Source organism: Micromonas commoda, chromosome 3, assembly GCF_000090985.2.
Source record: "Micromonas commoda chromosome 3, complete sequence".
In the NCBI taxonomy this organism is placed as follows: Eukaryota; Viridiplantae; Chlorophyta; class Mamiellophyceae; order Mamiellales; family Mamiellaceae; genus Micromonas; species Micromonas commoda.
This window is the reverse complement of record NC_013040.1, coordinates 514,129-529,258: the sequence shown is the minus strand read 5'-3', so window position 1 is coordinate 529,258 and position 15,130 is coordinate 514,129. Positions and strand designations below refer to the sequence as shown.

The following is a 15,130-nucleotide window of genomic DNA, read 5'->3' as shown; positions in this document are numbered from 1 at the left end:
GATAACACGCGACGTGCAGCGCCGTCTGGTGCCTGGACACCGCCCTGTAGGACGGAGGCACGACGCTCGCGACGTCCCCGACGCGCAGGTCCACGTCGCATCCGCCGTCGCCGAGGATCCGCGTCGCCGCCCGCAGGTGCCCGTGGCCCACCGCCTTGTGAAGCGCGGCGACTCCAAAGTTATCCCGCCGGTTCGGGTCGGCGCCGTTACGAAGGAGGTAGTCGATGACGTCGACGTGACCACGCCACGCCGCCAGCGTCAGCGCCCCGACGTCGTGCCTATCCCCGGCGTTCACGGCGTCGAGCGATGACTGGTCACCGCCCCGCGACTCACCGCCCGTGCGCCCCGGATCGATCGCTCGAACGGCTCGCACGCACGCGTCGACGCCGTGAACGTCCCCCGCCATCGCCGCGCGGAGCAGCGCGGTTCGACCGAGGCTCGCGTCTTTACACGTCGCCACCGCGCGCGCCGCGAACGCCGCTCCGAACGCGCGCTCCAGCCGGGAAACCTCCCCCGCGAGCGCGGAGCGGGGTCGTCCGTGTCCGTGTCCGTGTCGGTCGTCCGGGGGTTTGGCGGCGGCGGCGGCGAGGAGTCGCTCGCACGGGTCGCCGTCGACGTCGTCGGCGGGGGTGGGGAGCGGGGCGGGGGGCGGGCGGTCCTCGCGCCACGCGCCGTCGCCGTCCCACTCGCGTCGCATCGCTACCTCGTCGGGTTCGGGTTCGTCCTTCAGGTTCGGGTCCGACTCAGTCCATCGCCATCTCGACGTCCTCGTCGGCCCAGTTGTCGTCGTCGTCGTCGTCGGGGAGGTCCTCGGCCGCCCTCAGCAGAGCTTCCGCGTCGCCCGTGCTGTTTTTGGAAACCTGGAAGGCCGCCTTGATCTTCGCCCCCAGCGCCTTGCGCTCGTCCCGGCGCGCGATGGATTTCTTGGCGATCTTCTGCCGCTGGTCCTTGAGCTGCGAGAGCTTCTGCTTGAGCGTTCGCCTGGCCTGCACCGCGAGCGCGCGGGCCGCCCGTCCGGAGAGCTTGGGGTTCTCCGAGGCGGCCTCCGCGATGGCTACGTCCTCGTCGGCGGCGTTCACCTCGGCGTCCGCCGCGTCCATCTCGTGGTCGTCGTCCCCATCCCGACCCGCGCCCGCCGCCGCCTTCTTGCGCTGCTCCCTCGCGTGCTTGGCGCGGGCCTTGGCAGCCTTGACCTTCTTGTTCTGCTTCTTCTTCGCCGCGCGGATCTTCATCCGAGGTGGGTCGTGGAGGGGCGGGTGCGCGAGCGCCTCGGGTTCGGTTGGGCGCGGCGCGTCGGAAGAGTGCGTCGGCGGTTGGCGGCGAGAAGCGGGCGAGGAGCCGAGCCGGGGAGAGACACATTGCACGGGCTGTTCATGACATAAAACACCTTTAGGCGCACACGTAAACAGTTAGGGACGATGCTCTTCTCACGCGAAACCTCCAACCGTAAACGCTGTGCCTTGAAAATGAGCGATTATCGAATTAGCCCTATTTGTCATCCTTCTCTCCTGGTTCGCAGACCCAAGGAATCGCCCGGTGCTGATGACCAGCAGAAAAAATCTTGGCCCCGTCTTATCTGCAACCGCCAGCTGTGCAACTGGTTGGAGGTGGAAATTGCGCGACGATGGAAGCCACTTCTCCTCGCACGCTGCTCGCGCGCGCAACCCACGTCGAGAACTCACTACGCAATGTCCGCGTTCGCCATGACCGGCGCCGCCGCCCCCGCGAAGATCGCGGCCAAGTACAACCTCGGCCGTAACTCCAAGGCGCTCAACGCGAAGGGTGAGTACAAGTGGCACCCGTGGATCTGATGGCGCCGCGCGCGAATCCCGGAAGACCCAAGAATATATCCCCCCGAGTTGGCCCGCTCGATCGCCCGAACGGCGCACTGACCGCGCCCTCCCCGCCCTTTCCCGATGCATCGCAGCCACCCTTCGCGCGGCGCGCCCCGCGTCCATGAGGGTCCAGGCCTCCGCCACCCCCACCAGCCTGACCATCACCCCCGGCGACCCCTCCAACTACACCCTCGCCATCCTCGGCGACCTCCACATGGACCCGCGCGACACCGAGCACTCTTACGAGGGCCGCGATCACATCAAGAAGATCCTCGACGAGTCCCCCAACCCCTTCCTCGTCTCCCTCGGCGACCTCGGCGAGTCCAAGGACGTCAACGAGTCCAAGCAGCTCTTCGCCGGCACCACCGACTGCTTCAAGATGGTGCGCGAGTTCCTCGACGGCTTCGGCCACAAGTACGACATCGTCGGCGGCAACCACGACCTCGAGGGCATCGACGAGTTCGCCACCGACGCCGAGAACCTCGAGGCGTACCTCAAGTACATGGGCAAGGAGACCCCGCAGTTCTGCTACGAGGTCGCACCCAAGACTCTCATCGTCGGACTCGGGTCCACGCAGTTCAGGGACGCGCAGTACACCTCGCATGAGGTGGCCATCGACCAGGAGCAGCTCGACTGGTTCGTGAAGACCATCGAGGAGCACCCCTTCGAGGACGGCTGGCAGATCTTCTGCTTCTCGCACGCCCCCATCATCGGCTCCGGCCTCCGCGTCCTCCAGGAGTGCCACGTCGTCAACGGGTGCTGCTGGCTCAACCACAACGACAAGCGAAACTCCAAGCTCTTCATCGAGACGGTGCGCAAGAGCCCCCAGATCAAGGGCTGGTTCTCCGCGCACTTCCACCTCTCGCACGACTACGAGGACTCCATCACCTTCCCCGGCGGTAACAACCGCGGCTCCTGCGTCTTCGCCCAGACCGGCGTGATGACCGCCCGCTCTTCCCGCGATGGTCGCCGCCAGTCGCGCCTCGTCCGCGGAAACTCCCAGGGCTTCGAGGTGTGCACCGTCGACCACAGCAAGGGCGGCGTCGTCCGCCTGGACGCCACCGTCATGTTCTCCGACGAGTGCGAGGTCAACCTCGACGATCCCACCCCCGCGGACGAGCAGGACATCCGCGGGTGCTCCGTCATGACCTTCGCGCACGAGCACGAGGACTACGACCACGACCTCTGGTTCTCTGCGTACGTGCCCAAGGAAGACGACGGTTGCCGCGTGAACGAGCCGTGCGCCTCCGGAACCCTCGGCGTCGTGGAGGGCGACTTTTCCTCCAGGGACCCGGTCAAGTGGTGGTACATGAAGGACGGCGCCGTGCTCGGCGGCCACAACGGCATGATCATCGAGTACGATCCCTCCACGCTGGCGCCGCTCGGCATGGTGGTCTCCCGCGACGAGCTGGAGAACCGCCGCGTGGCGGTGATCGACGACGAGTGGGGTGGCGACTGCCTGTGCCTGTTCGACGACGAGACCGGCGACGTGACCGTGGTGCAGCCCAACGAGGACGGTTCCTACTGGCGCAAGGTTGTCCGCAACAAGATGTACCGCATGAAGGAGATGCGCCGCGTCAAGGCGGCCAAGAACTACTTCCAGAAGATGAAGGGCGAGGAGGTCGAGCTCAACGTGCTCTCCTCCTACGGCCCTTACACCGGCACCGCCGGACAGGTCATGGGCATCTCCACCCGCGCCATCAACCCCAAGGCGGTCGTTAAGAACTAAGCGCGACGAGAGCATGTTCAACGAGTAGCACTACACCGATGTTTCAATAACAGATTTTTTAACCCTTCACTGATACCTGCGTCCCAACTTCAGCATCCACTTGCTCAGACCCGGCGCGATCGACTTCCTCGTCCCGTCCGCAAACTCCTTGTCGATGTCGGTCATCTCCCGCGGCGCCTTCGCCTTCCGCACAGCCGGCGGCCTCGACGCGGTCTTGTTCACCGCGGCGGCGGCAACCTTCGGCTTCTCCTTGCCCTGGAACACAGCCTCGGGCACCTCCGAGATGTCCGGCAGACCCGGCCTCGCCCCGAGCGAACCGCACTTTTTCGCCGCGACGTACGCGCCCAGTCGCATGGCGTCCTTCAGCTCCATCCCCGTCGCGACGCCGTAGCACATCGACCCGATGAACGCGTCCCCGGCTCCCGTCGTGTCCACCACCGACGATTTTTGCAGCTTCACCGCCGGCGCGAAGATAACCTCCACCGCCCCGAGCGCCGCGGCCGCCTCGTCGCCCGCGTCCGTCAACACGACCGCGTCGGAGACCACGGGCCACGCGGGGACCGGCACGCCCCTGGAGCCGGCGGGCATACCAACCGCCGCGTCCTTCTCGAGTTTCGACACGACGTCGGCCAGGGACTCGGCCCTCGAAGGCGCCTTCCCGGCTTGGGCGGGCGCGCGAACGAGGCAGACCGCGCCGCGGGATCCGAGGGTCGTGACGATCGCCTTGGCGGCCGGGAGCTTGGACGCCATCGCCACCATCGCCGCCTCGAAGCCCGGCGCGTCCGGATTCGAGTCCTGTGGGTAGTTGGCGCTGGTGCAGACATAGTCTCCCAAGGCGAGCAGCGCCGGGAGATTATCGCGCAGGCGCTCGCCCTCCACGAGCACGGGCACGCCGCGCGCCTTGGCCACCTTGGCCACCTCGATGGCCACCTCGGTGAGCCTGCCGTCGAAATAGCACAGCGAAGCGCCGTCGAGGAGGCGCTCGATGGCGGCGAGCGGCATCTCCTTCGGGGTGAACTCGGGCCCCGGGGTGTGAATGCAGGTACGGGTGGATCCCTCGCGATCGACGATTATGTACGTGAACGGGGAGCTCTTGCCGGGCTCGATGACGACGTGCGCGGTGTCCACGCCGTCGTCGCGGAGCTCGTCCAGGATGGCCTTGCCCGCCCCGTCGTCGGAGAGTTTCGTGAGGATGGATGGCCTCAGGCCGAGCCTGGCGACCGCGGTGAGGGCGTTGCCGCAGTTTCCGCCACCCTGAGTTTCGAAGGCGTCGGTGCGGAGCTTCTGGTCGGGCTCGGGGAAGGCCGCGACGGACGCGAGGTAGTCCACTCCGGCGCTGCCGACTCCCACGACCCTGGGGGCGTTGAGCCGGGCTTTCCACGCGTCGATCCACCGTTGGGCCTGGTCGGCGTCGGCGAAAACGGCGTTGTTACGAATTGCGACCCGACGATGATGCCTCACGGAGACGGGCCGGGCGAGGCGCGAGCCGGCGACGGCGCGGCGCTTGGCACCCTCGGAGACGCCGAGCGCGAGCGTGGGAGCTTGCAGGGATTGCATCGGAACCACGGGTCGACAAGACGAGAGCAGCGCTTGCTCGAGAGTGTGAGGTGGCGGTCGGCGGAGTTTACCGGATAAGGTGGACACCGCAGCTTGGGACACCGCGGCAGTTTGGCTGTTTCAGGGCCGCGCGGCAGTTTGGCAGTTTGCAGTTTGGCCTTTGCGGACTTTCCCGCGCGGCACAGTGGGACCACAGTGGACAGGTTGGGAAAGATTCCCACGCCAAACGCTCTAGGATAACAGAGCAAAGAGAGGACACTGGCTAGTGCTACTTGACGGGCTCGAACACCGGCGCCGGGTCGCCCCCCGGCGTATACACCTTCCCGAGGGCCGCCCCGCCCGCGCCCTCCGCCGCCTCGCCATCCCCGGGCCCGGCCACGCCGCTCAGGGTCAAGTACCCGAGCGTCGCCGCTCGCATCGCCTGCGCCGCGTCGGCGCGAATGCCGCACTCCGTGCTCGTCTCGAAACGAAGGTTTTTCCACCCCAATTCCCTCAGCCGGGCCATCAGCGCCCAGTTGTACGCGCCGCCGCCGGAGATGAGCACCCTCCCGGTGCTCCCGGAGTGACCCATCAGGTGGTTGCCGCTTCCGGAGACCGCGCCCACGTGCGAGGCGATGCCCTCCATGACGCACAGCGCCGCGTGCTCCAGAGCCGTGCGAACGACGTCGTTGACGTTGCGCCACTCCTTGCCCACCTCGGCGAACCTCACGGGCGGTTCCTTCGGGAAGCGATTGACGAACGTCTTCGTGAACTCCATCCCAAAGTCCGCCTCCGAGCCCCTTCTCACCGGCGACCGCGTGAAGAAGGGCGCCGTCCACGCGAAGTCGATCGGCGCGTCCTTGGTGCGGCCGTGGTAGACGCGCCCCCCTTTTGCAATCTTCCCGCCCTCGTCGAACCGCATCCCCCCCGGTTGTTGAAGTTTCTCCGCGAGGGCCTCGTCCTTCGGATCCTTGGGCTCGAGGCCCAGCGCCGCCGCGTTTTGCACGATGAGGTTCATGACCATGTTCCCCGGCCCGCAGTCGAAGCTCCGGAGCACCCGCCCGGTGCCCGACAGCGCGGTCATGGACGCCATGGCGCCGAAGTGCACCACCACCAACGCGCAACTGGTGTCCGCGGTTGGCTTGCGATGCCACTCGACTGTTCGCGTGTCGTCCAGAAGGTGGCGGAACAGCACGGCATCGGCGGTGGAGAAGACGCCGGTCTCGTCCGACTCCGCGGGTACGAAGTCGGACACGACGCACTTCGCGGTGTCCCGCGCCAGGACGGCCGCGTCGCCTATCCTCACGACTTCCGGTGGAGCACCAGCCCCGTCGTCAGATTTGGACTCCTCCGACGACGCCGACGTCCGCACTACGGGCATCCCGCACGAGGCGATGAACTCCACCTCCCCGAGCCTGGCCCCCGCGACTTTCTTCGCGGCATCCGCCAGGAGCTTCCCGACCTCGGTATCGAGCTCCGACATCGCCGCGGGGGTCGCGGCGGCCCCCGACCTCGCGACCACGAGCCGGGCCCGCAGGTCGGGCGGGACGGGCACGGGGAGGAACTCGATGAGCTCCACCGGCTTGAGCCGGATGGGATTGGGGTCGATCTCGACGAGCGCCGCGTCGATGGTTGCCAGCGAGGGACCGGCCGTGAGGCCGATGCCGACGCGACGGGTCATTCGGTCGAGAGAGGCGGTGTCGATCGCCTCTGAGCGGGTCGGCGCCAAAAACGAGCCCCATTCGGCAGTTCGGAGCTCGGCTGCTCCGTCGGTTTGGCAGCCAACAGAAGTTTTCTCAACACCCAAGGAAGCGGCACGCAGAGTTCGCGACGCGTGAAGCGCCTCGACCGAGCTCGGGTTTCCCCGTTGTCGACCTCGGCTCGCGCCAGAAAGACAGCGCCTTCACCCCGAACGCGCCCCCGGACCCCGCGAGGTCCCCGCCCGGAGCCCCACCGCCCCGGCAGAGGTTACAAAAAGAGGCACGAGGATCGGCATGGTGGCCGCGCTGGGGGGCGACGCGCGCGCCGCCGGCGCCGCCGCGCCCAAGCCCGAGATCAACGTCGCCAAGCTCACCAAGGCTGAGGAGGCGATATTCACCCTCCAGCCCGGCAAGGACGCCTTCGTCAAGCTCGCCGCGGCGCTCGCGCCCTTCAGGCCCGTCGTCGATCACGTCGCCGACGCGCTCTCCTGGCGGAGCACTCGCAAGGCCATGGCCGCGCAGGCTGCCTTTACGTACGCGGTGCTCTACCCTTACGTGATCATCCCGGGAATTCTGCTCACCCTGGGCACGTGCACGCTGACGAACAGGAAAGAAGACGAGGGGTCCGGCGACGAGGACGACGGCGAGACGCGGTCCGAGCCCGCCAAGAAGAAGCCGACGCCCGCCGAGCCCAAGGGCGCGAGCTGGCGATCCAAGGCGAGGAAACTGGACGCGCGAGACGTTCAGCGCGCGTTGGAGAACGTCGCGACGAGGCTCGAGCGAATCATCGCGCTCACGACGTGGGAAGATCCCGTGGTCACCGGCGCGTTCGTCGCGGGGTGCCTGGTCGCGGCGCTCTTCCTCGCGTCGCACTCGTTCCAGGTGGTTTTACTGTGCGTCGGATTGTACGCGACGAGGCCGCCGTCGTGGCGGGTCGTGCCGGGGCCGCTGGAGAGCCTCTTGGGGCGCATGCCGGACAAGGGCGAGGCGTACGCGAGGCTGATGCAGGAGACGGGGAATGGGGGCAAGGGCGCCGCCTCGGGCGCGTGAGCAACGCGCGACGATGTATGTAATGTATAACGACGAGGTCTTCCGTCTTGCACCTGCGCGTCCTACTGTCCGTCGAGAGCGACGAGGAATCTATTTTCACCCCCACCCCCGATGCCTCACTTGAGCGCGCTGGTGGCGCGCTTGATGGCCATCTTGATGCTGTCCCTGCTCAGCTTCGTCACCACGTGGATCTCCTGAACCTGCCGTCCCGCGCGCGCGAGCAGGTTGTACCCGTCTTCGACGACGACGTTGGTCAGCCACAGCTCCAGATCCTGGCTCACCACCCTCTGCTCCACCGCCTGCCGCCCCGGGATCACCGCGTCGATGCCCTCCTCCGTCAGCAGGTTGGAGCAGATGTCCATCAGGCCCGGGAGCGGGGTATCCAAAAGTTCGTCCTCGTCCACCGAGGGCTCGGGCATCGCCACCGGCATGATCGTGTCGAGCGTCTCCAGCAGCGGGTCCGCCTGGAGCTGCTTCAGCGAAAACGTGACCCTCGCGGGCCTCCTCCCCTCCGCCGGCGCGACGTCGAGCACCTTGACGTCCACCTCGTCGCCCACGCGCAGGATGTCGCGCGGGTGCGCCACCCTGGACCACGAGAGCTCGGAGATGTGGATGAGTCCCTCCAGCCTGGGCGCCTGGGGATCGTCCTGCGAGAGCTCCACAAAGGCGCCAAAATCGGAGAGGGAGACAACCTGCGCGGATGCTCGGACGCCGGGCTTGAGCCTCTTGACACCGCGCTCCTGGACCAGCGCGCGCTCGGAGACGACGATCTTCTTGTCGTTGACGTCGGTGACCTTCACCTCGATGACCTTACCAACCTGCGCCTCGAGCACGGCGACGGTGGCGTCCTTGGTGGAGGTCTCCTTCGGCTCGGCGGCGACGAGAGGGGCGATGTTCAGATCTTCGTCGTCGTCGAAGGACGCGAGCGGCGCGGTGACGGACTTTGGCGCGTTCTTCTTCCTGCTGCGCTTGACGTCGAGGGTCCTGGATGAGGTCATCTGCGAGAGCGGGAGGAACGCGCGGAAGCGTCCGTTGAAGATGCGGAGGATGAGGCCGCCGCGGTTCGCCACCTCGACTCGCCCGCTCACGGGCTCGCCCTTCTCGAGCGCGCGCATCAGCGCCTTCCTCGCCTCGACCTTCTTGGACTCGCCGTCCTTATCGTCGTCCTTCTTGCCCGCGCCCTTCTTGCCCGCGTCTCCGGCCTTCGTCTTGGCGGGGGGCTTGGGGTCGTTCGCGGTCGCCGCGGCGCGCACGAGGCGCACGGGGCGCGACGCGGAGATCGCGCCGCTCCGGGACCTCGTCTCCCGCCTCAGCGGCGAGGCGGGAGAGACGCGCCGGGAGCCGACCGCGCGGGCTCGCGAGACGCCGAGGGCGGCCGCGCATTGGAGAACGGACGTCGCCATCACGTGTGGAGATCGCCGGGACGACGGTTGGTGCGATCGCGCGTCGCCGAGTGGCCCGCCGAGCGCGTCGCGGCCGCTTTTTGACGCTCGCTTTTTCCGCTCTTATCTGCACGTGAGGCTCTCGACCGGGCACCTGCTTTGCTCTCCGCGTGACACGTCATCCGTCCGAATTTCCGAACGACGGGTAACAGTCTTCTAGTCCGGTCAATCTATTTATCGTTAACGTTTTCGTATGAGAACTAGTCACGTCACGTGAATCGTGCGTAAAAAATCCAATCAGTCCGCCATCCGCCTCGGCTGACCCGCCGCGTCCTTCCCCCGCCAGGGTTCTCCCCTCGCCCTCCTCTCCGCCGCGCACACGCTCGCGATGTCCATCATGGACATGCCCTCGATCGGGTCGATGTTATTGACGCGGTTGCTATGGCGGACGAAGTTCTCGAGGATGGTATCGTCGACCCAGGTTCTCTCGACACCCGCGCCGGCGGTGTCGTCGTCCAGATATCTTTCGGCGCCGCGCCTGCTCACCGCGAACGTTCGCACGCAGCGACCGCACATCCTCCTGTTATGCCGAAACGCGTAGCTCTCCGAAGGCGCGATCATGGGAACGGTACTGACAGCGTGAGGGTCCGCGTTGGCCATGCCAATGTCTGTGTCGGCCATACCTTGGCGGATTCGTCCATATCGCACCTCCATGCCCAAGGTTGGCGCGTTGTCGACTTCGTCGGCTTGGAACGAGCCCTCGGGGAGTTGAAACATATACGACTGATCCCCGCATCTATCGCAGGTGTTTGTTGCGCAGCGAAGCGTCGCAAAATGTGCGGGTCCGCCCCGTCGTTGTGCCAAAACCTCGTTCGCCGCCCAATCCTCAGCTGCTTCCACTTCAGTCATCCCAGTCAGGGGCAAATTAGTACCACGATCTCGCAAGTACCACGTCGCAGCGAAGTTGCATCGAGGGGCAGTGATGAGATGCTTCAGTGCATCGCTCACAATCAGCCGCTGCTTGGCACGCGTCGCTGCGACATACACCAAGTTCAATTCATCAGCGCCGACAATTTCAGAATCACCGAACATATTGCCAATTTGGAACAGCGTCGCGTGCCCGTTGCTATCCCATTCGACGGGACTGCAATGATCGACGGCCAAGAAGTCCTCCCACAGCAGCACGTGGTCGAATTCGAGACCCTTGGCCCTGTGAGCTGTGGAGAGCAGGTAGTTTGCGCACTTCAGATTGGATGGGTTTGTGCCCACGTCAACCTTCTTCAACTTTTCGATGAGTTCAGGAAGATTGCCCCGGTGCTTTTCTACGATGGAGATTTTAGTCTGCATCTCCAAATCGTTGGAAAGCTTCGCAGAAGACTTGAGTGCCTGCAAGGGAGGCTCGGGGTCCTTCACCCCGTTTTCTTTGGCTTTGAGGTATTCCTTGACGAACCTGCTCACGAAGTAGTCAGTGATAGCATCAAGCTCATCATCGGATTGAACAGCCAGCCGCCATATGTCCATCAGCTGACCAAGTCTCTGTCCCTCTAGGCCACCAATAAATCCCAGCTTGAGGTCTTTGATGCCCAAGTTCAGAATTCTGGACGCGACGTCAAAGACCGACGCGTTGCTGCGACAGAGCACAACCAGTTGTCGGCCCTGCTCCCTGATAGGCCGATCCCCGAGCCGGGTGCGTAGGGTTGCAGCGTAACCGGGTGCGTAGGATTGCAGCGTCAGCGTCACTCCATCGGCATCCTTCGGCCTTGGAAGACAGTGAACAGCCGAAACCTCTTCTTGATCCGACCAGGAGGACCAGACTGGGTCCGGCAAATCCCGTCTGGACCCGATCAAGCACGTGGTCTCCCCTTTGAGCCTCAGCAACGTGTTCGCCACGTCCGCGATCTCGTACCCAAACCTAAACGATCGAGTCAACCGACGCTCAACAATCTTTGACTTGTCCACAGTCGCCGCGACGGTGGCCATGGCGTTCTTCGCGCCCATGAACGAGTAAATCTCCTGGTGAGGATCTCCAACCAGGATCTTGCCGCACTCCTTCTGGGACAGGATTATGTCCGCCATCACGGGAGCAGCGTCTTGCGCCTCGTCCAGCATGAGTATATCGAAGTTAACGTCCAATCGCACGGGGTTATGTTCCCGCCTGCACGCCAGCTGGTACCGCTTAAGGTACCCCGCGTCAGTCATCGGGAAGCTCGAATCCTCTGGATTTAACATTTTGTCCCACAGGTTCTTCACGAGTTCCACCAGGTTTTCCTCGGGCGACTGCGACCCGAGTTTCGCTTTCACGTTGGATTTGCCGTACACCTTGTTCCAGTCCTTAGTGGACACTTCCGCCCGGATGGCCTCCGCGTGTTTCAATTCCACGGCCAAGTCTGCGGATTTCAAAAACTCATTTAGCACGCGAATCGCGAATAGCGCCCTGCTGTCGTTGACCCCGATGGCCTTCGAGACGTGGTACTGTCGCAGCGTGCCTCGGAGAAACTTTTCGCCCCGGTACAGGAATCCAAACTTGGCGTACGCCATCTTGTGAAAGTTCAGACACTTCACGTTGAGCTTCGGGAACTTGGTCGAGGCCTCCTCCATGACGGACCGGTTGAACGTGATGTAGGCGAACTGGTAACCCGGTCTGCGCTTCACGTACTCCAGCAGGGTCGTCGTCTTGCCCGTGCCGGCGAACGCTCGCACGAGCAACACCTCGTCCTTCTTAACGTCCGCGCTCACGATCGAGAGCTGCTCGTGGGTCAGCCGCGAGGTGAACGAACCGCGGTCCGCGCCCCAATCTCCCGCCGCCTCGCGATGCGGGATCAACTCCAGGTACCCCGCCGCCGCGTCCAGGTGCGCCAGCCGCGACGCGCTCGGCTCCCTTAGCACGACGTCCTCGGCGTCCACCGCGCCGCGGGTCCAACGCGACGGCACCGTCAGCGCGATGGCGAGCAGCGAGATAAACTCCGTGAGGTCCTCCCTCGCGCAGTAATCGCCCGTGTAGTGATGACGACGTTCGTTGTCGCCAGCTGTGTCGCCCCCGTTCAGGTCCCCGTCGGGCTCGCGATCGGCGCGGGCGCAGGCCCTGCGCGCGGCGTCGAGCAACAGCGCGATGGTCCCGTAATCCTCCGCGGCGACGAGGATCGCCGCCGCGAGCAGCGCCCACCCGTGTGAGCCCACGATCTTCCACCCCGCGAGTTCTCGCACCGTCGCCGCCAATCCCTCCCCGGGAACGTGACCCGGCACCGGCGTCCTCCCGTCGCGCGCCTCGGCCCTTTCAACGCCAATCTCAACCTCCCGCGCGAGCGCCGACGCGGACATGGGCGTGGCGAAGGGTTTATCGCGCGCGATGCGTTGAATGATACCCGCGGCGTGGTCTTCATCGTCGCGCGCGGGACGGTCGTCGCCGATGCTCACCCGCCCGCCGCCCGCCGCCGCCGACACAGCTGGCGGCTTCCTCCTCCCCGCGGCGGATTCGGCGATGACGCGATCCGCGTCGATCGTCCGCATCCGTCTCGTCTGCTGCGCGATCTTGGTGAAGGGCAGGAACCCCTCGTCGTCCACCGCGTTCATCAGCGTCTTGCACACCAGCCTCATGTCCCTGAGCGAGGAGACGGGCGCGTGAGCCAGGATGCGCTGCCACACCTCCTTCGGGATCGGATCCGCGCTGCCCCGAAGATTCGGCGCGTTCGCTCCCGCCATCGCGTCGAAGATGGACGTCTGCCTGCACTCCTGCCTCTTCTTCTTGGTGCGTTCGTCTTTTTCTCGTTTGATCCTTTGCTTCTCCCGGTACTCGACGGGGTCGTACCTCCTCGTTTCCTTCCTCTTTCCTTCCTCGTTTCCTTCCTCGGGCGACGTCTTATGCCTCTTCCCCGGCGACTCGTCTTCGTTCGCGTCGTCGGCCGTCAGGTCGACGGTGTCCGGATTAACCATCATCGAGGACGCGCTGGTGAAGAGCGAGGAGCCAACGCCCGCTTTGGATGCACCGGCCATCGCCAGACTCGCCGACCTGAATCCCCCTCGCGGTTTCCGATCGGTGCCCGAGGCTGTGGAGAAGCCGATCGCGCCGGCGCCACCACCACGCGCCGGGACCGCCCCGGGAGCATCGTTCGCCACGGCGGGCGGTGCCTCCGGTTTTGGCTCGGGCTTCGGATCCGCGCCCGCGAAGCCGAAAACTGCGAATGAAAGGGAGGAGGGAGACGGATCAACATGGAGACGCATCGGACGTGGAGAGAGATCCTCGGGGCGGGGGAGGCCACGAGCTGGGGCCACGAGCTGGGCTCGAGGAGTCGCACCCGCCAACGATCGCTGCCCAGGCTCGGGTTTGAGCTTCCTTGGGGGCATGGGCGCGCGCGAAATCGATTCCGACCCGCGCACCTCAAGCTCCCCCGCGCTCGCCGCGGTTGTGACACTTCACAACTCGGGGCTGGGGGTGCCCGATACGAGGGGGGTGCCCGAAAATACAGCTGTCCGAACGCGGTTTTGAACGACCGTTGGTCAACGCCCGCCATTGCCGCGGCGCACGCCAAACGAACGCGCCATGGGTATCTTCGATGATGCTCGCAAGCCCAGCGAGATGACCGCCGCGGGTCCATCCTTCCCGTGGCATCCCCCGAACCTGTACCAGCATCTCATGGAGCTTCGCGCGAACGGCCGGCTGATGGACGCGGATACGTCCGAGCTGCCCGACGCGGCGTTCATAGAGAAGTACGGCGCGGATGCCTACTGGGAGAGGACCAGAAACGAGAGAGGCGCCGGAGGAGGAGCGAGGGGATACGACGGAGGTGGCGTGGCGGAGGCGATGGGGGGACGGGCCTACGTGCGACTGCCCGAGCCCGCCGCCGACTACGACGAGAACGCCCCGCCCGAGAGCTGGCACGGCGCTGGCGCGGTGAATCGCGCGCGAGGCGAGTCCGAGCCCGCCAAGCCGAGGACCGACTGGAGCAACCCGACGCTGCCGACGTTGGACGACATCAGGGCGGCGGGCGCGACGAGGCTGGAGGCGCGCAACTCGCCGGGGTTCCGAGCCCTCGCCAACAGGCTGCAACTCTCGGGTGAGTACGACGCCAACGGGGGCATGTACGGGGTGACGAGGTGACGAGGCCAGGGTTAAGTCACGTGACGAGGTGACGAGGCCCGCGTTGAGTCACGGCCCGGACGAGACCGGGACGCCGGCCGGGACCGACGGGGCGCGGAGATGCGCGCGGGAGTGCGGCGAGACGACGGGTGAGACGCGCGGGCGCGATGAGAGCGTCGAAGGCGATTGATGTTATACGAAGGTAACATTAACATGGCATCCACGCGCGCGTCACTTCTCGGAGAGGATGGCGCCGGAGGTGGGCTTGCCCGACGCGTCGATCTTCTCCCAAACGTTTCCGTCGGGGAATTCGATCCCCACGCCGTTCCACTTTCCCGTGAACGACTCCCCGCTGCCGTCCTTCTGATTGAAGTCGATCAAGATGGTGGCGTCATCCTTGGAGACGACGCCCTTGATGGACCAGAGGGAGATCTTCCCAGCCTCGACAGCCGCAGCCTCGTTCTTCTTCTTGTAGCCGCGGCATCCCCTTCCCTTGGCGAAGGGCACCGGGTCCACGCCGGAGATGACGCCGTCGGCGTCGATCTCACGGGGGCAGTGGGGGTGGTTCGGGTCGATGTACTTGCCCGCGAACACGGTGGCGGCTTGTGCGGGATCCACCGAGCCCACTGCGAAGGTCGCCGCGAGAATGCCGGTGAGCATCGCCTTCTTGCCGGACTCGACCGCGGAGTGGGGAACGGCCGCGGCGACGACGACGCGGCCGGTGCGCGTCTTCGAGGCCTTCGAGGGCACGGCTAGAAGCGCCTTGGATGCGGTCTGGGTCACGGCGAACATGGTTCCTGGAGGAGCGCACAGACAGTGAGCCT

The 15,130-nt window shown here is 65.6% G+C and overlaps 7 protein-coding genes across 7 annotated transcripts; 2 read left to right on the top strand and 5 right to left on the bottom strand.

Moving 5' to 3' along the window:
- Nucleotides 1–743: 743 nt before the first annotated feature.
- On the bottom strand, nucleotides 744–1,232 carry MICPUN_56838 (predicted protein; the record flags this gene model as incomplete). The annotated part of the gene is made up of 1 exon (XM_002500417.1): nucleotides 744–1,232. The coding sequence occupies one exon, from the start codon at nucleotides 1,230–1,232 to the stop codon at nucleotides 744–746; it is 489 nt and encodes a 162-aa protein (XP_002500463.1).
- Nucleotides 1,233–1,688: 456 nt separating this feature from the next.
- MICPUN_113551 (calcineurin-like phosphoesterase) lies at nucleotides 1,689–3,632 on the top strand (the record flags this gene model as incomplete). Its single annotated transcript, XM_002500850.1, has 2 exons — nucleotides 1,689–1,782; nucleotides 1,928–3,632. 2 exons carry the CDS (start codon nucleotides 1,689–1,691, stop codon nucleotides 3,562–3,564), a joined length of 1,731 nt encoding a protein of 576 aa, XP_002500896.1. The 3' UTR covers nucleotides 3,565–3,632.
- Nucleotides 3,631–5,121, bottom strand: MICPUN_113552 (pfkB family carbohydrate kinase; the record flags this gene model as incomplete). The annotated part of the gene is made up of 1 exon (XM_002500416.1): nucleotides 3,631–5,121. The coding sequence occupies one exon, from the start codon at nucleotides 5,119–5,121 to the stop codon at nucleotides 3,631–3,633; it is 1,491 nt and encodes a 496-aa protein (XP_002500462.1).
- Nucleotides 5,122–5,389: 268 nt separating this feature from the next.
- On the bottom strand, nucleotides 5,390–6,781 carry MICPUN_56835 (predicted protein; the record flags this gene model as incomplete). The annotated part of the gene is made up of 1 exon (XM_002500415.1): nucleotides 5,390–6,781. The coding sequence occupies one exon, from the start codon at nucleotides 6,779–6,781 to the stop codon at nucleotides 5,390–5,392; it is 1,392 nt and encodes a 463-aa protein (XP_002500461.1).
- Nucleotides 6,782–7,094: 313 nt separating this feature from the next.
- On the top strand, nucleotides 7,095–7,850 carry MICPUN_56834 (predicted protein; the record flags this gene model as incomplete). The annotated part of the gene is made up of 1 exon (XM_002500849.1): nucleotides 7,095–7,850. One exon carries the CDS (start codon nucleotides 7,095–7,097, stop codon nucleotides 7,848–7,850), a length of 756 nt encoding a protein of 251 aa, XP_002500895.1.
- A 116-nt stretch (nucleotides 7,851–7,966) lies between these two features.
- MICPUN_80015 (predicted protein) lies at nucleotides 7,967–8,965 on the bottom strand (the record flags this gene model as incomplete). The annotated part of the gene is made up of 2 exons (XM_002500414.1): nucleotides 7,967–8,674; nucleotides 8,789–8,965. The coding sequence occupies 2 exons, from the start codon at nucleotides 8,963–8,965 to the stop codon at nucleotides 7,967–7,969; spliced, it is 885 nt and encodes a 294-aa protein (XP_002500460.1).
- A 564-nt stretch (nucleotides 8,966–9,529) lies between these two features.
- Nucleotides 9,530–15,098, bottom strand: MICPUN_99395 (predicted protein; the record flags this gene model as incomplete). The annotated part of the gene is made up of 3 exons (XM_002500413.1): nucleotides 9,530–13,404; nucleotides 13,765–13,951; nucleotides 14,601–15,098. 3 exons carry the CDS (start codon nucleotides 15,096–15,098, stop codon nucleotides 9,530–9,532), a joined length of 4,560 nt encoding a protein of 1,519 aa, XP_002500459.1.
- Nucleotides 15,099–15,130: the final 32 nt, after the last annotated feature.